The sequence below is a fragment of the Osmerus mordax genome, chromosome 18 (assembly GCF_038355195.1).
Source record: "Osmerus mordax isolate fOsmMor3 chromosome 18, fOsmMor3.pri, whole genome shotgun sequence".
Taxonomy (NCBI): Eukaryota; Metazoa; Chordata; class Actinopteri; order Osmeriformes; family Osmeridae; genus Osmerus; species Osmerus mordax.
This window is the reverse complement of record NC_090067.1, coordinates 8044464-8067346: the sequence shown is the minus strand read 5'-3', so window position 1 is coordinate 8067346 and position 22883 is coordinate 8044464. Positions and strand designations below refer to the sequence as shown.

At 50.9% G+C, this 22883-nt stretch overlaps 1 protein-coding gene across 1 annotated transcript in view; it reads left to right on the top strand.

Moving 5' to 3' along the window:
* macf1a (microtubule actin crosslinking factor 1a) overlaps positions 1 to 22883 on the top strand; it is a 132528-nt gene that overhangs the window by 46553 nt on the left and 63092 nt on the right. Inside the window, 29 exon segments of the mRNA XM_067255330.1 lie at positions 109 to 186; positions 286 to 378; positions 10609 to 10775; positions 10862 to 10974; positions 11084 to 11190; positions 11442 to 11561; positions 11736 to 11831; positions 12101 to 12228; positions 12509 to 12602; positions 12904 to 13058; positions 13252 to 13555; positions 13658 to 13786; positions 13872 to 13949; positions 14434 to 14595; positions 14761 to 14865; positions 15119 to 15214; positions 15440 to 15565; positions 17086 to 17238; positions 19321 to 19475; positions 19556 to 19682; positions 19933 to 20116; positions 20310 to 20476; positions 20602 to 20780; positions 20934 to 21072; positions 21160 to 21353; positions 21475 to 21634; positions 21859 to 21942; positions 22270 to 22377; positions 22656 to 22754. Of these exon segments, the coding sequence (XP_067111431.1) occupies positions 109 to 186; positions 286 to 378; positions 10609 to 10775; positions 10862 to 10974; positions 11084 to 11190; positions 11442 to 11561; positions 11736 to 11831; positions 12101 to 12228; positions 12509 to 12602; positions 12904 to 13058; positions 13252 to 13555; positions 13658 to 13786; positions 13872 to 13949; positions 14434 to 14595; positions 14761 to 14865; positions 15119 to 15214; positions 15440 to 15565; positions 17086 to 17238; positions 19321 to 19475; positions 19556 to 19682; positions 19933 to 20116; positions 20310 to 20476; positions 20602 to 20780; positions 20934 to 21072; positions 21160 to 21353; positions 21475 to 21634; positions 21859 to 21942; positions 22270 to 22377; positions 22656 to 22754 (3900 nt within the window).

Genomic DNA, 22883 nt, shown 5'->3' with positions numbered 1-22883 from the left:
CCCTCACTGCATTTGGGTTGGGATTGACATTAATATGGTGTGCTGTGTGGACAACTCTCTTTGTTTCTTCCACATTTATCCTTTCTTTCACTCCCTGTCTTCATACAGCCCAGAGAGAAAGGCCGAATGAGGTTCCATCGACTCCAGAACGTCCAGATAGCCCTGGACTTTCTCAAACAGAGACAGGTATAGAAAGACACACACACACACATATATATATACACACACGCCTAACACCTCATTCGTCATCTCTGACTGGTTTCTGGTCATGTTTCCCTTTCCCAGGTCAAACTAGTGAACATCAGGAACGATGACATCACGGACGGTAACCCCAAACTGACCCTGGGTCTGATCTGGACCATCATCCTGCACTTCCAGGTCAGTGTGTGTTTACCTCTGCTGCTCTGCTGCTGCTCTGGGGGTGCTGGGGCACCATACTGTGTTGATGGGTGTGACGCGTGTATCCATGTGCCTGCCTCTTGTCCTCCACTGTCTAGTTTTTTTCTCGGGGCCCTAGCTGGCTCAGAGTGTGTGGGATTTGTGTTCCAGAGCCACTTTGGTGCCAGTGGCAGACTGTATTAAAGTATTTAGGCTGCAGAAGCGCCTGTCAACCTGCCTATTGTTGTGGAGGGAGGAAGGGAGCAAGGGACGGACTGAGAGAACTATGTTTTGTCGTTGAAATGCATCAAGAGTTTTGCGGGTGTGTCGTGTTCACACATGACTTGGCGCGAAGTGCAGTACTGTTGTGTTTACAGTAATAACGAGAGTAATGGTGGTGTGTGTGTGTGTGTGCGTGTGTGTGTGTTCACCTCAAATGGCGTACTGTTTTGTTTTGGAAAAAGCCTGGGAGCTTGGTACATGAGGTCAAAGCAGCTTCTGCTGTAGCTAGCGGTAGCTTCTGAGTTAGCATCACGGCGGCCAGCGGGCAGATAGACAGGGTTGTGTGTGACTGCAGATACACAAGGACAACATGTTTGGACTGAAGTCATGTCATGTCAAGGTCCTTTCTTTGTCCTCAGCTCAGACACATCCCTCAAAGTTGTCTCTGAAACTACTGTCTGTATGAGTCAACCTGGGAAATTTGTATACATTTACATTTACATTTAGTCATTTAGCAGACGCTCTTATCCAGAGCGACTTACAGTAAGTACAGGGACATTCCCCCGAGGCAAGTAGGGTGAAGTGCCTTGCCCAAGGACACAACGTCAGTTGGCTTGACCGGGAATCGAACTGGCAACCTTCGGATTACTAGCCCGATTCCCTCACCGCTCAGCCACCTGACTCACCTCCACAGTCAATCACAGACAGAGATTTTGTAAATGTCTACTCCTTATTGACTTATAATAATAATATAATAATGATATTGGGTTACAATCCGAGAAAATGACGGTGTTAGACCATGGTTAAGCTTTTGGTCAACTGCCACGTTTCCCCTGCAGCTTCCATGTCTGACCACCAGGGGGTGGCGTGAGCAGTCATAAGTCTGATGACATCACCACACAAGGTGACACTGCCAGGCAGTTGCCAGGGAGACAGGGGCGCATGACTCTGCAGCCAATTCCATCAGCATGAATCAGCAGAATGGTGTGAGCGAAGGAAGGGGAGAGGCAAGGGGGGGGGGGGGGGGGGGGGGGGGGTAACCCAGAGCTGATGGATAGAATAGGGCCTGAAAGTGAAGGAAAAGAGAGAGTGTGTGGAGGGAGAGAATGACAGAACCTTTGCTCATTCCAGGAACCCTGTTCCCATAGGGATTTGGCCTCCAGGAAGTCTGTATCTGATTGGATGTGGTCATTGTTCAAAACTCTTATGACCTCACATGGGCTGTCTTGTCTCATTAGGGCCAGCTTGTTATCCTGGAAATATGTTGTGTTAGTGCAAGAAGCTAGCGTGCCTCTGACTGCAGGGCTGACACACACTGCCTCAGTAGAGCCTCAAAACAAGCACAAAAGGTTTTAACTTAGACAGGATTGCCGCACTGGTTGGCTGCCTGTCTGTCTGTGTGACTGTTGTCTTGTCCCTTGCACCCATTATTTAACTTTTTTTCTGTTCTTTGGAAAAGCTGCATGACACATTTACAGTATATTAATCAACCTTTTTACACGTTTGTAGAATGAATCTACATTTGACAAAAACTGAAAAATGTTATTAATTGGAAGTTTAAACATCGATTGTTCGAAAGTTAGAAATGCTTCCGTAACCTTGATGCAACAGTGCTGCAAGTCTCCCCTCAGTGCCTCTCCTTAACCACTAGAGGTCACCATTGAGCCCACCGACACCAATAGTGTGAACGACTGCTACTAACCCCACCTCCAGCTGAGCTGTGGCTGCCTCTGATTGGCTAGACCGGGCACTTGCCTTCTCTAAATCGTCCTATAATTCTTGACCTGGTAGGAACCTTAGTTAAACAGATTCATCACAGCTGCAGAGATGTGACCTGCATCTGTTAAATGCAGAGAGCTGGGACAAAGAGAGAACTGTCCCTAAGAGACAGATCCTGGATCAGCGTGATTTGATCACAACTAATCACATCATGAGGCCCTTGAAAATGAAACTGACCTCAAACCAGCACCAAGAAGCAAACCATGTCTGTTTAAAATCCTAGATGGTATAGTTTATTTGGGAAAAGTGTGTAAGTGGTACAGTATGGGGTTGTGTGTTGTCTCTAGAGGCGAGGGGGCTCAGTCTGGGGCTCAGTCTGGGGGCTGGCTGGGGCTCAGGGGCTGCTCTCTGGGGACCTGATTAGAGTCTGATCTCCTTCATGTGGATCATTAGAGATTCATCCTCCCTCCATCACTGGAGGAAGGACTTCATCTTTCCATCACTGGAGAAACATCGTTTACTTATTTATATTTCTCCATCACTGTGTTTCCTATCACACGTCAGTTTGTGATGGGTTGAAAGTATACCAGTGAATGAATTAAAGCCTTAAAGGGGACGGGCGGGGGGAGGGGGGGGGGGGCACTGCCTCACAGGAGCACATCACGTCAGTGTGTGGGAGAGTGAGACCTCACGTGTCGTGAAGATGGTGGGCTAAACCATGATGGTTGACTTGGACAGGGATGGATCCTGAGCTGGGAAACATACAGCTTTCTCTTATTCCACTTGCTCCATCCCCCCATCCTTTTTGTCATCTCCATCTGGCTTTATCGCATGGTGGGCTGCCCTTCCCTGATCCTCCTTGATCTTTTCAAACTCTTTCAGAGTCGCCTGCACACAATCTTTTCCTTTTCCTTTCTTTAACACGCTTTAATACTCCAAATCCCGTCCTCCCTCTTCCTCCCTCCCTCTTTCTTCCTCTTTCGCTCTTTCTCCATCTCACCTCCTTGCCCTGCATAGCCAGGGGAGGGGAGGGATGAATGGAGGTAGAAATTGAAGGAGATGGAGAATGATATAAAGGTGCTGCTCACTGCATTGCACTGATGCTCCAATCTGATATAGACTTAGTTTTTAGCAGCTGATTGCCAACCAGGGAAGCTTTTGGGTCAAGTGAGTGTGTGTGTGTGTGTGTTTGTGTGTGTGTGTGTGTATGAGAGAGAGAGTCTGTATGGCATCATAAAGCTCCGAGCTCCCTAGCTGGAGAGAGAGAGAGAGAGAGAGAAAAAGAGAGATAGGGAGAGAGAGGGAGGGAGGGACGGGGGCGGTGAGGAGGAAGCGGATAGGAGGAGGAGAGAAGCGGAGGGAGGGAGCGAGCGAGAGAGAGAGAGAAAGTGAGAGGGAGAGCAGCAGCAGTATGTGAAGCTGCAGCAGTCTGGAGATAAAGCCGTTCTCTCTGCCTGCCGGTGTCTACGAGCGAACAGGGGCTGGAACAGAGGAGAGAAGCCAGCGAGGGAGGGAGGAATACAGGCTGTCTGCAGCTGCTGGGGCCCCCGGCTTCCCCTGGCCTCGAGACACACGCGCACACACACACACACACACACACACACACACACACACACACACACACACACACACAAGGGAAGGCTCACACTCAGCTGATCAAATGATCGCCCTTCCCTGCAGCCACACAGTGTCTTTCTGACACACACACACACACACACTCGCACGCTCACACGCATGTCTGGGGAGTACCGTATCAATTGGATCAATTCAGCCAAGCCTGCCTGATGGAACTATGCTTTCCCTTCAACCGGAGCCATCCTCTCCTCTTCTCCTCCTCTTCCGACCATCTCGTTCTTTAACCATGGAGGTTGTTACAACAGAGCCTACCCCCAGCCTCAGCCCCAGCCTTTCCCCGTGGTGTGTGTGTATGTAGGCCGGTTCCAGTGAAGACAACACAGGACGGAGAGAGACCCAGCCTTGCCCAGACCAGCCCAGCCTTCTGGCTAATTAGATTCCGCAGACCAGACCAGGCGGGAGAGAAAAGAAAGAAAAGAGGGAGTCTTGTCTCTCTGTCTGTCTGTGACACAACACACTCTGCCTGTGGAATATACCGTGCCCTTGCCAACTGTGGATACCGTCCTAGCTAGCGACGTGGCTGTACGCTGCAGAGAGGCGGCAAACACCAGTCTGAAGGACTGCAGACTACTACGAGGACTCTGGATTTGGGGATTGACGGAAACGATCAAAGCCGGTATCCAGGGGAGAGGCATGTGAAACTGGGCTGTGTGGGTTGGTGAGGGGGGGGGGGTCCTTCAACTCTGAAATAACAGGATCATTGCTGACAGTGCGATGCTAGCATTCATGCTATGCTACAGGTAGCAACCTGTATGTGTCTGTCTGTCTGTCTGCGAGGCATCAAGCCTCCTGTTATCTCTGATGCTACGGTGTATTCATGTGACCACAGTTTCCTGTTATGTGCTGCTCTGACTCAAGGTGGCTTGAAAGTTGATCCAACGTCAATCTTACGTCATTCCAACATCGGTTGATGGTCGTTTTCACGTTGACCCAGGAGGGTTTCTCACATCTGAAACCCCAGCGGTTCCTCGGAGGAGATTAGCCAGAACCCACGTGAGAACCTGCTCTGAACGTCACAGCACACCTCGGCTCAACAGGCAGGAGAAAGAGCAAGGTGTAGAGTTGGGGGCGGCAATGTGCCTTGATTGAGTTTTGAACAAGCTGATGGTGGATTGGCTGACTGCGCGTTATCCTCCCGCCCACTGACAATCTGGGTCCTATGCTGCCTTGGCAGAATGAGACACCCGCGCTACTACAGAGTCTTCGACACGACCGCGACCACAACCACTGCTGCTGCTCCCACCAGGGCAGCCGCTAAACCTGCTCCCTCTGCCATAAGATTCACACAGAGCAAGGACTACCCATACTATATGAACCTGGCTTGCTGAGGAGAGGTACGAGGGCCGCGTGGGCAACACTTGGATTACAGCGCCGCACAGAGCAACAGGGTACACGGCATCCAAAACACTGTGGGCTTGCGACTGAGCGCGTGTGCGCGGCAGCTTTCCTCCAGGACGTGCGACACACTCCATGGAGCTTCACAGCCTGAGAACGAGGGAGATGAGACGACCAGTGACTCCAGCATCATCATCACCCTCATCAGCATCGTCATCGCTGTTTTGGTCCTTGCTGGGGCTCCAGGGGCGACGCACACTGAGGGAGTGGGACCACCGCCGAATGGGCTGAAGAGAGAGAAGGGCAGGCTCCGACTCACCCAGCCTCTCCCTCTGGTCAACTTCCTGTCTTTCTGCTGTACCACTATTACTCCCACCTGTCAAGGCCAGGAGGGACATCGCCCCCCCCCCCCCCGTCCCCCACACCACCAGACCTGTACACAGCCAGGCCTGGTTCTATTTCTCTTCCCTGCTGTGCTGACAGAACGCTTGTCCTTGACGTGACTGGAGCCCTTCTGGGACCCGCCTGTCCCTCTCCTCGGCGGAACGAGGGAGCGACTGAAGAGGCGGCGCACGGGTGGAGGAGGGGAGGGGGCCGCAGAGGGCGGGCGAGCGGGGCGGTCCGCAGCAGTGCCTGAGCTGTGAAGCGAGGGGGGGAAGGAACTGCTGCAGTGTGTGTGTGAGAGAGAGAGAGGCGGAGAGAGAGAAGGAGAGCTGGAGGAGTAGCGCCTGCAGACGGTGCTGTGACACGCGAGCCGGTGGCCTCAGTGGTCCTCTCACCCTCAGACCGGACCTGTCTCACTGACCTCTCTGTGTCTCACTGCCTGTCCTCACCCACAGCCCGTCAGCCGGCTGGAGATATTGACCGGCGCTGACTCCTAATAGGACAGCGGCACACGCTAACACTAACTTGACTCGACAGCAGTCAGGTGTCATATAAGGTCTCTGTGTCTTCGGGATCACACTCTTCTGGTGAACTGCCAGTCCCTCGCTCCCAGGTCTTCTCCTTCACTCCCGTGTTCCCTCCGTCTCGTCGTCCTTGAGATGGGGAGCTCTCTGGGGTGTGTGAGACCTCCCCGGGAGGCCGGCTCTGGCGGAGCTCCTCCCCTCTCCCCAAAAAGGCGCCTCCGCTTCCGGCGGAAACGCAAAGGAAAGAGGCGCTCGAAGGGAGCGCCGGAGGAAGAGGAGGAGGAGAGAGAGGGAAGCTACAGGCCAGGAGAGGAGGAAGGGGAGGAGGAGGAGGAGGAAGAGAGGGCTACTGTCACAGACACGGGGCTCTCGGCCTATGACAGTACTAGTGACTCGGTAAACAAACCCAGCAGCCACTCCTCGGTGCCTCTCTCCACACCCAACCCCCCCAGCGCTCTGCTTACCGACTCTGTCAGTGCCAGCATGGGGGGGTTGGGGGGCAGCAGGATCTTGGAACTTTCCCCTGAGCCCAGCCCTACGTGGAGGGGGCGCTTCTACCAGCCTGAGGAGCAGGGAGGGGGCGGCACCAGCAGCCCTCTCGGAACCACCATCTCCACCTCCAGCAGCCAGGCGGGGGCTCCCAGCCAGACACACAGCCCAGCCCCAGATGAACTGCCCCTGGGAAGCACCACTCCAGGAGGGGGGAGAGTGTGCCGCGTCCGGGAGAAGGTCCAGGGAGTTCTGGAGAGACCCTGGATCCTCCGGCCCAAGAAGGAGGGGAAACGAAGCGAGGAACCAGAGGATGGAGGAGGAGGGGGAGGAACACAAGTGGTCACAGACACGCCCACGAAAAGAGAGCACAAAGGGGTTGTCCACATCCGCGAGGCGGGGGGCAAGCTGTGTGTGGTGCGGACAGTCTACCCCAGCGACTATGGCTCCCCCGTGTGGAGGGGGGGGAGTGACAGTGAGGTAGAAGTGCGTGTGGAACCGCCCACCCCCTCCTCCGTGACGGGGAACGTCCTCAAAGTGCAGCTCATTGAGGAGGACCAACGCCGAGCCAAAATGGCTGACTCCAGGGGAGCCAAAATGGAAGATACTAGCGCAGCCAAAATGGCTGCTGCTGGGCTCAGCATAACCACCAAACTCACTTTGAAAAAGGAAACTGGAACAGTGAAGGAGTTCAGTCTGGACACACCAGGGCCAGTTCAGACACCAGAGGGCCCCTCCATCCAGGAGTCGGGCTATGCCAGCGACCTGCCACTCACTTCCCCCGAGGCAGGGGGCTCCACTCAGAGAGACTGGGCTGGGATAACCAGCAGCTCTTCAGAGAGATTGGACTCAATGGGGGATAGCCCTCTGTCTCCTTGGGTCAAACCGCTGCCTCAGGTCAGGGTCTGGGGGTCGCTGTTTCTCCATCTCTCCCTGGCTCTGACCTCTGATCTCTGTTCCTCTCCTATTCCTTCTTTCTCTAAAAAAAGGCTCCCTTCTCTCCTTTTCCCACCTTCTTTGTCTTCCTGCCACAGTTTCCATTTGGATCCCTCTTCCTCCCTTTCTCTGACTTGGAAGGGTACTAATGTACGAGAGGTTTATGCTGCTGCCGAGTGTGTGTGTGTGTGTGTGGGAGGCATTTATGAATGTTTCAACTAGTGTGTGTTTCTAGTCTTTAGGTGCATGGATGTCTGTGTGTGTTTGCTGGTGTGTGGGCGTGTTTATATGTTTGGAACCATTTATGAATGTGTGTCTTTGTCTCTGTGTGTATATTGCGCCTTTGGTCGTCGGCAGTAATTCCACCATTTCTCTGTGTGTGTGTCCTGTCTGACTTTATCAGCCCTGCAGAAGGCTCTTTACTTACTTCCATCCTTCCTGACACGGTCCCAGGAGCCTAATCAACAGAGCACAGACCATCTCCGTCTTTCCCCTTCTCTCCCCCTTCCTCCCCATTACACGTTATTTCCCGCAGGCCATCCAATCTCACCCTAGTCTCTCTTTGCTCCATCTATATAACCGATGTGAGTGTTTGTGTCGAGTACTCTATGCCCAGCATGGGTCTGCCTGCCAGCCCGCTCTCCAGTGATTTCTGTAACAGTAGCGGTAGAAATACGTGGAGGTTATTTGTAGGGAAAGCGGGCAGAAAGCTGGGAGAAAACGGAGGGACCGAATGGGCTCCTTACCGCTCTACAGTCTGCTGTTCATCACTAGGACCTTCTAGACTGTAGTAGTTTAACCCCAAACCTATCATTAGACACACGCGCCATCAATCCTGGCTGTGCAGGAGACCCACTTACTGAAAGAGAGTGTGTTGGTGCGTGTCAGTCTCACAGAGATGTATCTCGGCTTGTCTTTGTGTGTTTACGTTCTCGAGCTATTCGAAAATTCCCGTCAGTGTCAGTAGGGAGCTCATGCTGTAGTGCTGCGGTCTAAGTGATGTCATGTTGTGGCACTGTGTGTCTGTTTGGACTTGAACTGCTGAGTCATGGAGAAAAGGAAACCCACTGACATGCAAGCCGACACACACATACACACACTTGTAGGCATAGAGCCCACTCTCCTTAGTGGCTCTCGTTTACGAGTGCTTGCGTCAGGTCGGGATCGATGGTCCTGGATTCATCCTGCTGTAGCTTTCATTCAGAGGATGTGTGTGTGTGTGTCAGCACAGACGGTCGGCGACAGCATGTATCGCCTTTGTGTGTGTGTGATACCCTCATCTGAATAAACCGGGATTTAAGATGCGCATTCATCAGCCTTCTCCTCTGCATCTTTTCCCTAAGGGAAGTCTCCTCATCTCTCATTCGGCACCGATACGACCCCCGCTCCCTCGTCCCCCATTTGCATTTGTTCTTCTTTTGCCCCAATGTTTACCGCCTCGAGCTCTCTACATCTCCAACACTGTCCTTCTTTAAGCTCTCTCCGTGCACCCCTCCCAATTATCGGGGCCAGTTTGGGCCCCTCAGGGCCCTCTACTCTGTCTTGCTGGATCATGGATGTGTGTCTCTGCCCTAGTCTGGTGAATGCACTGTTCCTGCTCAGGGTTATTGAGTCCTGATGGCTCTGATGTGTGTTACCTGTCTGAATGAGGCCTGTGTGTATGTATGAGAGAGCGTCAAAGCGGCTCATTTAAAAGTTTGTTCGTGTTGGAGAGTGGTTGTTTGCCTGTGTGTTGTTGGGTACCAGTGGGTATGTGTGTGTGTGTGTGTGTGTGAGAGGGCTCGGGCCAGAGCAGGACGGATAGGGACCCTGCTTTAATCATCCTAATTGTAAGATGCTCATGCCAGGGAGGGGTGTGTGTGTGTGTGTTTGTGTCAAATAGAGAGATGAGGGTTCGATTGGCATGTGGTGTGTAAGTATGCAGTACGTTGTGTACGCAGTACGTTGATCTAATTAGTTTATGTAAGTCTGTTTTTGCTTCTGCCATTGCCCCCTACTCCTCTTCCACCACTCCTCTCTCTCTTTTTCTCTCTCACTCTCTCTCCCCCCCTCTCTCGTCTGGCTGTTGCTGCAGTCTCTTGGCACTCTCTGGACTCTCACACTGTTCTATATTAACACCAGAGAGACAGAAGTGAGGGCGGAGGAGGAGGAGGAGGAGGAGGAGGAGGAGGAGGAGGAGGGGGAGTGGGAGACGGGGAGGGATGACAGAGGAATACTGATGACAGGAACCAGGCACGGGAAGCCGCTGCATGCACATCATTCCTCCCTCTTGTCAGGATGGACAGATCGAGAAAAGAGGGGTGGAGGGAAGGGAGGGAGGAGGGCCCGAGCGGGGGGGGGGGGGGGGGGGGGAAGTGTTTGAGGGAAGCCTGACGAAAGAGAGAAAAGGACAAAAGCGATCTCAATGTGTACAGTGTGTCAGTGTGTGGACAGAAGTAGAGGGAGAGAGGGAGTGGGACGGTGGGAGACACAAGGAGAGTGGGGAGAGATAGGACAGGGAGGGAGAGAGTGAGTTCGAATAGTGATGGGTAGTCTTAAAATAAGTGTGAGACAAGAGAGAGGAAGAAAGAGGGGATGAAAGAACACACAGTGGCGCAGACTGAAAGGGTATTGGTGAGCTGGCAACGAGAGCTGGAGGATGTGGAAAAAAAATGACAAGTTCAATCAGATTGAATGAAACCCAGTGGCATTCTGTTCTGCCAACTCATGGTGCTGTGTGTGTTAGCAAGTGTGTTATGTTGTGTGTGTGTGTCAATCATTAGGAATGGGGCCATGAATAAGCACTGCATTTGTTGGTTTGTTTCTTTGTCTTCTCTTCTGTATACAAGGACCTTGGTGTGTGTGTGTGTGTGTGTGTCTACCCAGCTTCTTCAACTCCCCATCTTTTCTCTTCTCCATTCTCTTGTCAGGAAGACTGTAGGGGCCTTATGGATGTGTGTGTGTTGACCCAGCCCTGTCTAAGCTCCCTTTCTTCTCCTCCCACCAGATCTCTGAGATCTACGTGAGCGGGGAGTCTGGTGATCTGACAGCCAAGGAGAAGCTGTTGATATGGAGCCAGCAGGCCACCGAGGGCTACCCTGGCCTGCGCTGCACCAACTTCTCCTCTTCCTGGAGCAATGGACGCATGTTCAACGCCCTACTGCACAGATACAGGTACACACAAACACACACACACGCATGCAGATAGACATATGAATACACAGACACACTCTTTGACCACTCCCCTGTTCTCCTTCCAGGCCAGACCTGATAGATATGGAGGTGGTGTCACGACAGAGTAACCGTGACAACCTGGAGCAGGCCTTTGAGATTGCTGAGTCACTGGGGGTCACCAGACTATTGGACGCTGAAGGTAACTATGGTCCCCAGCTATCACTCTGTCCCTCTTGGATTTGTTTGTTTCCGTTAATGTCTGTTTCTAAATCGACGTGTATGATCTTCCTCTCCTCTCCCTCCATCAGACGTGGACGTTCCATCTCCAGATGAGAAGTCAGTCATCACCTACGTGTCGTCCATCTACGACGCCTTCCCCAAGATCCCAGAGGGAGGAGAAGGCATCGCTGCACACGTGCGTTAGCCGTCTCACAACCAATTTTTACATTCAGAGATATTAATAGACTCTCAGCAGTCTCCAGACTTCCACCAGACTGCAAGTTTCTACCAGTGAACCATACAATTCCTGACTCATTTAGACAGTATTCACTAGTATCAGCAGTATTGTAATGACAGTGGTGAGAATAATTTCCCTTTCTCTCTCCTTCCCTTTGCCCATCCCTCCATCATCATCTCACCCGACCCTCCCTCGTTCCCCATCTCCAGGAGGTGGACCAGAGGTGGTCAGAGTACCAGGCCAGGTTCTCATCTCTGCTCCAATGGAGCCGGCAGCACATGGCCCTCATGGCCAACAAGAACTTCCCTCAGAACCCTGTGGAGCTCAAGGTGAGGAACCGAGGATAGAGGGAGGAGAGGAAGGAAGTGGTCGTTTATGGAGGAAGGAGAGGAAAGGAGAAATTGATGAGCTTAGACATCCTGGTTCCGTCCGGGGATTCTCAAACGGTGTGTTCTGTTGTCTACAGTGTTATCGACCTAACTCTGCCGCATGCTTTCTCTCAGGCACTTTACAATGAGTACGTCCATTTCAAAGAGACAGAGATCCCTGCCAAGGAGAGGGAGAAGAGCCACATAGAACACCTCTACAGACTCCTGGAGGTAAGAGGGAGGACTGGAGGCAGCGTGGGGTGGAGGGGAAGAGGGGAATACCTCGAGAGGCATACTGTTCATCATGGGGCAAAAGGGAGCTGTGGGATGTGTGCGTGTGTGCGTGTTGGCGTGTCCTAGGGCTTTCCAAACATCACGTCCTTTTATTCATCAATAGATGTTTGTCTGAGTTGACACACAATTACATAATTCAGTCCTCAAAATATCCACGAGATCTGTAGGACTTTGCGAGAGCACAGTGTCTCACTGTGTGTGTTCAGGTGTGGATGGAGTTTGGGCGCATCAAACTGCCTCAGGGTTTGCACCCCAACGATCTGGAGGAGGAGTGGGGCAAGCTGATCCTGGAGATGCTGGAGAGAGAGAAGGCCCTCCGGCCTGCAGTGGACCGGTCCGACAGGCACACACACACACACACACACACCTTTGTCTGCATGCAAGCACTCACAAATACACACGCCCACAAACACACACACACACAAATTCGCCTAAATACGTTTTTATTAGTTTCCTCGTGGCCCACATAATACTATCTTTTCTTCTTAAAATATAGTTAAAGAACATTGTGTTAGGCTGCCAGTCATGAGCTCAAATCTAATGTAAATTTGGTTGCTGATCATGTGAGTTCATTGTTAAGATGTTTGATCTGATGGTGTGTTTGTTCTTTCTAGGCTGGAGCTGTTGCTGCAGATGGCTAATAAGATCCAGAACATGGCTCTGGACTGTGAAGAGAAGCTCACCCTGGGCAGGAACACCCTACAAGCTGTGAGTGGAACTATCTCTGCTGTACTGTACACATACTGTACCTGCCTCTCCCTTTCGCACCTTCTCTCACTGTCTCTCTCACTGTCTCTCTCACTGTCTCTCTCACTGTCTCTCTCACTGTCTCTCTCTCTCTCTCTCTCTCTCTCTCTCTCTCTCTCTTCTCACTGTCACTCTCTCTCTCTCTCTCTCTCTCTCTCTCTCTCTCTCTCTCTCTCTCTCACTGTCACTCACTCTCTCTCTCTCTCTCTCTCTCTCTCTCTCTCTCTATACATCCATTCATCTGTCCCCGTCCACCCCCCAGGACATGTCGCGGGTGGAGGCGGGGGAGGGCGTGTGCTGTGAGCGGGAGCTGGGCGTCCACCTGCAAGACTGTGAGCTTCTCCTGCGTCAGCTCAACCAGGACATCAGCATCCTGCGGGACGAGAGGTTCTACCAGGTGGAACAACTGGCCTTCAGGTGAGCGAGCCCAGCAGGGAGGCGTGTGGGGGATGGGGGTTAAAAACATGAGTCAAAATATGAAACATATTCCTCTTTGTTTTTCTCAGTTTCCCATGTCTGACATAGACTGCGTTTCCTTCCGGTGGCTCCTCCGGACCCTAATGTAACCTACTGTGTATCTCCACAATTAAGCGGTCTCTCTTCTCTTCAGGGCGTCGTGTCTGCAGGAGGAGCTGGTCTCTCTCAGGCTCCAATGCGCCAGCGTCTACAGGAGAGGCCACTTCTCCCAGCTGACGGGGCTGGAGGGCGCGGCCCCGCAGGGGCTCGAGGGGGGTATCTCCCTGCCCACGGGGGCCCAGACCCTGCTGGGGGCCGTTGGGGCACTGGGGGCCCTTGGGGCTTCCTTCCTCAGGAAACCCATGTCCAGGTCCCAGCTGGTGGCCATGTCGTCATCGGAGGACGAGGGCAGCTTGAGGTTCATCTACGACCTGCTGGGATGGGTGGAGGAGACACAGGTGAGAAGGAGGGATGGAGTGTGTGTGTGGGGGGGGGGGGGTAGGTAGATGGGTAGAAATGAAGGGTGGATTGACGGAAAGCTGACCTGCTCTGTGTTCCAGGACCTGCTGGAGCGTGCTGAGTGGGGGGCAGACCTTCCCTCCGTAGAGCACAACCTGCAGACACACCACTCCATCCACACTGCTGTGGAAGAGCTGCTGCACAGCCTGAAGGAGGCCCGCAACTACGAGGTACACACACACACACACACACAATCCCACTATGTCATTTCAGTAGAATGAGCTATGGTTTTGATGAGATTTTTTTCTCCCCAAGACAAATATATCTCCTAACTTCAGGAGTAGTTACTCAGAGACTCTTGCCAAGTTGGAGCACCAATACTGCAAACTACTGGTGAGTGTGTGCTCCTGGAGAGAGAGGGAAAGTGTGTGTGTGTGTGTGTGCTCCTGGAGAGAGAGGGAAAGTGTGTGTGTGTATGTGTGCTCCTGGAGAGAGAGGGAAAGTGTGTATGTGTTTGGTATCCCCAGCTTTCCCCCATTCATAGTTAATCTCATTAGCGTGTGACTGAGCTAGCGATGGGTATACGCCTGCCTCTTCCCCATACACACCCCTCTGATCCCAACTGAATAGATTCTCCTCAACACCCTCAGGAATAATCACAAGCATGTGTGTGCATGCGTGCATGCATGGTTAGGGGATAGGTCTTATGGAGTTAGCATATTAAGTGTTCTGTTGCATAGATAGGATGCTTTACTTTTGTGTGTGTATTTGATGTGTGCCTTAACAAGGGTATGATGTGTGCATGAGTCTTATGGAGAACTGTACCCCAGAGATCTAAAAACCCCACTTAGCTCATCATCACTCCCTGTCGTCGTAGGAGCACTCGTCATGGCGACTGCGTTGCCTGGAGAGCCTGCATGCGTTTGTTTCGCACTGCACAGAGGAGCTGATCTGGCTCAACGAGAGGGAGGAGGAGGAGCTAGCCTACGACTGGAGCGACAACAACACTAATGTCAACGCCAAAAAAGAGCTCTACGCCGTGAGTGGACACGGATGGACGTGTAGTCGACACACACGTTACATATTTACTGTAACTTGTATCCAATCTAGGCAGACACTATATCACACACACTATTTCAAACAACTCTACATGTGAGGAGATAACTATATTAACTCATTTAACACCTCTATCCCCTGTTCAAAGGAAATGAGGTCTGAGCTGGAGGAGAAGCAGGAAGTGATGCAGTCCCTGCAGGAGACAGGGGACCGTCTGTGCCACGAGAACCACCCGGCCAAACAGACAGTGGAGGTGAGGTTGCCTAGCAGCAGGATGAGCCGTGGCTGTCGTATACGTTCGAATGAAGTGACCTTTGGAGAACATTTTTTATTTATTTTTTACCTTTCATGCTTACCAGCACAAACAGTTCTCTCTCTGTTCTTTAAATGTCAAACACTTTCAAATACTGTACATCAGACACAATCACTGATTGAGTATGGACACACACACACACACAACTCACACACTCCCACTCTGCCTCCCCCCCCACCTCTCCCTCCCCCAGGCGTACAGTGCAGCCCTCCAGACCCAGTGGCAGTGGGTGCGCCAGCTGTGTGTATGTGTGGATCAGCATCTCAAAGACAACACAGCCTACTTCCAGGTAGGAGACACGAGCCACACAGTAAAGACACTCCTGAGTGATTCTGAACGTGGGACTGTCAAGTCAGCAGGGATTTGAGTAATTACTGCACTTGACATGCAGGCATCCCTGGCTTTCTTCTTGAAGAATGGGTTAAAAATAAAAAATAAACGGTTGGGTAATACTGTTCAGTTTTCAGTCCTCTTTCTGACTTCTGTGTCGACCTGTTGTTTCACTTCCTGTCAGTTTGTGAGTGACACCCGGGAGTGTGAGAGCTACCTGCGACAGCTTCAAGACACCATCAAGAGACAGTACACCTGCGACAAGAACAGCCGACTGAGCAAGCTGGAGGACCTGCTACAGGACTCCATGGTAACCAGAATACAACCTCTCATGTTTGGTCCAACCCAAGGCCGTAATCATAATATATATTGGGGAGGACACAATTTTATGAAATTATCATTAAAACATTTTTTTGTCCCCCCCAATGTTGACTCCATGGCTACAGCCTTGGTCCAACCCCTCCTGTTCAACGTTCTTGAACACACCTGAACAGATTGACAACCTGCGATACTTGGAAAACCATGACTCAAAACTATGTGCAGGAACAGTATCTGGCCTGCCACAATAATCCAACAATATCTGTAGCCATCAAACTTTCTCTAATACTAAATGCTAATTTCACCTGCATAGTTCTTTTAGTTGACCATTAGTATACCGCTAGCCTGTCTTTCTCGACAATGGCGAGTTCAGCCACACAACTTTTTTTCCTGTTGAATCACTCCCCGGGTTTCCTGTTGGCTCTGCCACCTTCATGCCCACCTGATACTCAGCAGATGGCACAGTAAGAATGGGCACAGCTCAGTGAGCCTGCTCAGAAGTTTCCAGAGCGGTGTGTGTTCCAGCTCTCACAAGGGGAGGGGGGATTAAACAGCACGATGACAGATGCCTCTGAATCACTCCATTAAAACAACCAGCATGGCCTTCTAGCTGAATTCCGTGAGGGATTAGACAATCCCAAAGACACCCCCTACCCCTTCAATACAGTAGATGACCTAATTTCCTTCCATGTATCTCGATAAGGATCAGTATTTTTCAAAGGACTTTTTCTGAAATGTTTCTCTCTCCTCAGACAGAGTTCAGTCTTAGTAAAGTAGTAGTAGTCTTATTAACCCATTTCTTTTTTTCCCCTGCACCATCTTCTCTTTCTTATTGGTCTTTTGACTCATGGTTCACCACAGGTAGCACTAACCCATTTCTAATGCTAGTTCAGTGCTAATGCTGCCTGTGAAATTCAGCTCTAGGATGTAATGCTATTAGTGCTCAGTCCCCTCAGTCTCACCCTCCTAGCTAGCTTAGCTGAGTTAGCACCCTCTTGTAAGCTAAGCCCTGAGGAATCCTTAATCAAGCTCTGGCAGCCAGTGAGCAGTAATGAAAGGTACTTTTTACATGTCATGATGATCATTGAGCTACTAATGTCAAAGTGATTATTTTGGGGTTGGCATGGAAGCTAATTCCAACACTGAGTCAAGGAATATAGAAACTCTGTCACCGATGGGGTTGTATACTAACTTAATGCCAGTTAAGCCAGGATAATTGAACTTAAAGTCATTACAGAGATATCCTTACACGATAGATTGGGGTAGTGTAGAGTTCATGACAATATTTTCATATAAAAGTCCAGTTATATTGATAGAGACACATACCCATTTTATCATGCCCAGTAATCTCATCAGGACTTGGTCCCTAAAGTATATTGAATCTGCACAATAACATTAAATAAAATGAAAAAAGTATGATAATAACTGACCGATTCTTTCTAAACATAACTCTTCCTTGACTGGTTGATAACTTAATTGACAGCCTGACTGAACCAATGGTATTCCCTACAGGAGGAGAAAGAGCAGTTGATTGAATACCGCAGCTCTGTGGCCAGTCTGGTGGGCCGGGCCAAGACGGTGGTTCAGCTCCGCCCCCGCGCGGCAGAGAGCACCCTGGGAGCGACCACGCCCATCCGAGCCATCTGTGACTATCGCCAGATAGAGGTATGAACAGCCTGCCAGCTTGCCTTACACCTCGTCACCCTCACTTCATTACAGACTGTTCCACCTCACTCCTTGCACTTCCTATCTTAGCCCCGCCCACAACCTGTACTCTACTGATCCCATTGGCTATACTTTGTTATCAGGCAGTCCTCATTTGTTTTTATGATCTTGACGATGTACGTCGTTTGACAATCATATTATTTAATATGACTTTTTGGTGAACGTTTTAACGTTTTAACGTCTTTAGGCCCCGACAGGCTAACTGTGAGAAGTTTTCGGCAAAGAACACATCACTGTTACAATATGCCATTAGAGTTATAATATTGAAGGAACATTAGTTAAAAAGCCCCTAAAATAGATACACTAGCACTCAAAAATGAAGTAATGATTGATGAGAAAAGGAGAACTCCAATTGACTTCACAGGAATGCACAGACACACACACACACACAGACCCATCTGACATCACCCTCACACAGACACGAGAAGGCTCTCTTGTCAACGTTTGATGGAGAGAGCTCAGAATCCTGCAATGCCACGAGAGATTCTAAAAGCTTCTGAATAATGCACCATGCCCTTCACCTGTGTGCTGTCAGGCAGGGGTCTGCATCACCCCTGCTGTAGGGGGAACAGAGAGGGGGCTAGGACACTGCTATTTCAGTCCACTTCTCTGGTTGGTCCGGCCAGCGGAGCGTGCGCAACGCATCGTTGTCAGGGGGAAGAGCGTTAATAAACAGATCTTCTTCACCTCTTTTCCTTTTCCACACAAGTTACAAAACGTCACCCAAACGTAGTCCTCCACCTGACAGTACACCGAAAGTAATCTTTCTTCTCTCCTTCCTCCTGTGTCTTCTCTTCTCTCTCTATCCATCCCTCTGTTTCTTTCCCTCTTTCCACCCTCCCTCACTCCCATCCCCTCTTCCTCATCCCTACCTCCTCTGGTGTGTTGCTGTGCTGGCAAGGCTAACATTCAGGTAGAGCCGCCGCTGTTATCCTCCTCTCACCTCAATGCTCGGACCGCAACACGCACACTACCGACCAGATTAGCCTGGCCCAGATTAAAACACAGAAATTGAGATTTTTCATTGAAAGAGAGTTGCAGACTAGCCTTCATTTAATTCTTGTCTAGGAAATCGGATCAGAGAGCCACAGGATCAGTTATTTATGGCTTCAATCTCATTGATAAACATTGTGAGCCATTTGTTTATCACAAATGTATCACATCATTTGATTAAAGCTGAGGTAACCATGTAGATCTCCGTAGATCTTAATCATTCAGCAAGGCCATTTTACAGTAGTCTCGGATAAGAATAGTAGATTTACTCTGCAATGTTAATGCACTGTATGTGACGGGGTGGGTGGGTGGGAACCATAGTAATTAATTGATGACCTCTACTGCCCATTGCTTTGCCAAGCGCCAATATATTGAATTTTATTGAAAAATGCCACATTGAGAACCCACATGAATGCAGATGTTGTTGTACAGTCATCAACAAATGCAGTCCTGACTACTGGGAAAGGCAGCCATTTTCAAAATCAGGGTTGTGTACATAGACCTTGGTTCCTAAAATGGCTGCTGCGTTTACATGTGGCACAGTTCCTGTGGTGCAGTAGGTCCTAGTATCTCATCGCGTCGTTGGGCTTTTGCTAACCCACAAGAAACCCATGAACATTTGCATTTTGTGTTGCATTTTCAGTTTGTTGCTGTAAACATTTTTTTCATTTGTTTCCCTCCCTGACCTACCCTTAACCTCCTCCCTGTCTCTAACCCTGCTCCTCTACCTCTCCTTACTCTTCCCCCTCCTCTGCCTATATCCACACACTTCTGTCTGTCCATCTGTCCATCTCTTTTTCATCCGTACTCTTCCGAACAATTTCGCCCATTTCATTTCACTTCACTTCATTTCTATCCCTCCCTCCCCTCCCCTCCCTTCCTTCCTTCCTTCCTTCCTTCCTTCCTTCCTTCCTTCCTTCCTTCCTTCCTTCCTTCCTTCCTTCCTTCCTTCCTTCCTTCCTTCCTTCCTTCCTTCCTTCCTTCCTTCCTGCCATCCCTTCCTCCATCTACACTCCTCCCCTCCCCCAGATCACCATCAGTAGAGGGGAGGAGTGTGTGCTGGAGGACAACACTCAGAGGACCAAATGGAAGGTGATCAGCCCCACGGGTAACGAGGCCATGGTCCCCTCTGTCTGCTTCACTGTTCCTCCACCCAACCAAGAGGCCATAGACACTGCCAGCAGGTACCGTACACACACACACACACACACACTGTATGCAACACATAGGTCCTGTGTTTAACGGGTGCTCTCCATGTTCCCAGGATGGAGCAGCTGTACCAGAATGTGATGGCACTGTGGCACCAGCTTCACGTCAACATGAAGAGTGTGGTATCTTGGCACTACCTGCAGAAAGACGTCAGGGCCGTATCCTCCTGGAGCCTCGACACGGTTAGACCTCCTGCAGCACTGCATCACCACATACCTTCCTGTTTCCAGTTCACACTCTCACAGGTTCTCTTCGCACCCCAAATTGACTCTGTAAGACCCGCAAATCGGTTAGAGGTGTGAAATTGCTCCTGGTTATGTGTGACATTTTGCTTAGTTTGTCTCTCGGAACCATTTTTCAAACTCGACTAACAAAAATGATTTTGAGGTCACTGACATCCCTCTCTCCCTCGTCCTCTGACCCTCCCTCCAGGTGCTCTCCCAGCCCCCCTCAGAGAGGGACCAGGCCCTGGACCGCCTGGACGCCCACCTGGTCGACTTCCTGTCCGACAGCCGTGAGAGCGCCTTGTTCACGCCCTCTGAGAGGCGGGAGCTGGAGAAAGAGGCCGACGCTGCCCGACAACACTGCCAGGAGCTGCTGGTCAACATGGAGACGGGTAGGGTTACCATGGAGATGGAAGATCAGTCAAAAGGGAAAAAACATGTCATAGTTCCAGTGTAGTTGCCATGCAGTGTGTTCCGAAATATCTAATGAGCTGGTACTGTTGACTTTTTAATGTAGGATAGAAATGTATTTCTCTTTATCTCACTCTTTTCTCCCCCTCTCCATCTCTCCCTCGCTTCCTCCAGTGGAGAAGGATGAGTCTGTTTCGCGCTCCTACCTCTCTGAACTTCAGAACATCAAGCTTCGTCTGGAGGACGCAGAGAAAAGGCTGATGACTGCCATCCAGACTCCGCCCCCTAGCAACCTGTTACGCGACAGCGCTGACAACCCTGTCCAGATCACCGAGCAAGAGGTCAGTAGTGTGCCATTAGCACCACCTTCTGGTCAACATTCAATAATCAACGCTGTGAGTTATTCTCCTTCACATAGTCAGTACCTAACGTCCTGACCTGGGCTGACTGTGTCTCCCTCCTCCAGTCTCTGCTGGTGGAGCTGGACGACCTGCGCTCCAGTCTAGGGGACGTGTCTCGTCGCTGCCTCAGCTTCTTCCAGGACAAGCCCACCTCCTCCAGCGTGCCTGTGCTCCGCTCGGAACTCAACCTCGCCGTGGAGAAGATAGACCGGCTGCACAAGCTCTCATCCGTCTTCCTGACCAAGTCAGTGGACCTGACAACAGACACACACACACACACACAAACACACATAGCTATGCACTCTCTCGCACCAAACCACCTCTCCTCTCAAATTCCAACTCTCTTATTCACACTCTGAATCGTTCGTCTCCCCTTCGTTCCTCTCTTCTCCGTCAGGTTGAAGATGGTGGAGGTTCTGTTGAGCAGCCTGCACACAGCTGAGAGCCAGGTGAAGAGGTACGAGAGCCGGCTGAGCGAGGAGGACGTCGTCCCTGCAGACACACAGGCCATTCTGGCCCTCAGGGAGCAGCTGGAGGTAAGACACACACACATACACCAACACACACACATTTCTGTTTTTAGGTGTTTTTAACTTTGTTCTTTTCTTTCTCTCGTCCTGCAGAAGTGGCAAACTGAGCTGGAAGAGCAGGAGGGCGTGTTTCTCTCCCTCCAATCGGAGGTGCAGAAGGCACGGGAGGCGGGCTCTCAGCTCAACAGGCTCCACCCAGATCGCAACCCTGAGCTGGAACGCTACCAGGAGAAAGCCAATCAGCTCACAGACAGGTGGAACGTCATCGAGAGGCAGATGGAAACGCGGTGAGTGGTAACTGTGGAGATGTAAAACGCATTACGAGCTGGGCATGGCTCCATACATTTTGCCAACGATAAATACACTTACACATGTGTGTGTGTGTGTTTGTGTGTGTGTGTGTTGCAGGCGCGGGGAGCTTGAGGCCCTGGGCTCTGTCCTGCAGCAGTACAGGGAGGGCCACTCTGCTCTGATCCACTGGATCGAGGAGACCACTGAGAGACAGGGCAACACGCAGGCTGGACAGGCCGACAGCAAAGTCCTGTCTGAACAGCTGGCCCAACAGACGGTGAGAAAGAGAAAGGAACAACGTACAGAGTAATACAGGAAGGACTCACAGAATGATTGATTGATTCATGAAGGATAAGTAGACACGGATGCATGCATCATGTTTGTGATCTGGTCGACAGACAGATCTGTAGTGTTGAAAATTGTAGAGTGAAAGATTCCCTTTTGTAACAAGTGACTGCTGTTAGTGACATAGCATTCCCTCTGGCTTGTTTCTCTCCCCAGGCATTAGTAGCCGAAATCGAACAAAACCAAACCAAACTAGACGAGTGCCAGACCAACTCCAAGCTGTACTGCACGTCTGTCAAGGTACTGTAGAACCTTCCTGTCACCTTATATCTGGACATGCAGCACATCCATAGAAGACTAACAAAAGGTCATGTTTCTCATAAGAGAACTACAGCATGATAAGTCACCCCAGCTTCCCTTGTCCTTCTGTGTATCCTCATATGTCAGGCCTATAAAATCTTTACGATTATGCTAATGGTGAGAATTCCACAAGGTTGTGTCTTCCATCTTTTCCCCTTCATGTTAGATTATGATAATGCTGTGTTCCCTTTGTGTATAATCTAGTCATTACTGTGTGGCAGATGTGTTGACGTGTTGTATAATGTGCGTTACCTCGGTGTCATTCAGGACTATGAGCTGCAGCTGATGACCTACAGGGCCTTTGTGGAGTCCACCCAAAAGTCCCCTGTGAAGAGGAGGAGGGTGCACTCTTCATCCGACGCCATCACCCAAGAGGTAGGGGAAGGTCGGAGGGAGAGGAAGGAAGGAGGAGGCAGGGAAGGTCGGAGGGAGAGGAAGGAAGGAGGAGGCAGGGAAGGTCGGAGGGAGAGGAAGGAAGGAGGAGGCAGGGAAGGTCGGAGGGAGAGGAAGGAAGGAGGAGGCAGGGAAGGTCGGAGGGAGAGGAAGGAAGGAGGAGGCAGGGAAGGTCGGAGGGAGAGGAAGGAAGGAGAGAGAGAGAGATGGATGGATGGATGGGGGGATGGAGATATGCTAACCTATTTCTGTTTCTGTAGTTCATGGACTTGCGCACGCGCTACACGGCCCTGGTCACCTTGACGACGCAGCATGTGAAGTACATCAGCGATGCGCTGAGGAGACTAGAGGAGGAAGAGGTGGGTCTGAAACGGAGTCAATTCAGTGGACAATACTGGTTAAACGTCTTCACCTCCATAGCATTGTACACGTTAGAGTGAATGTACAGTTCCAGTGTTCTAACCCTCCTGTGGGGCTGGTGTGTGGGA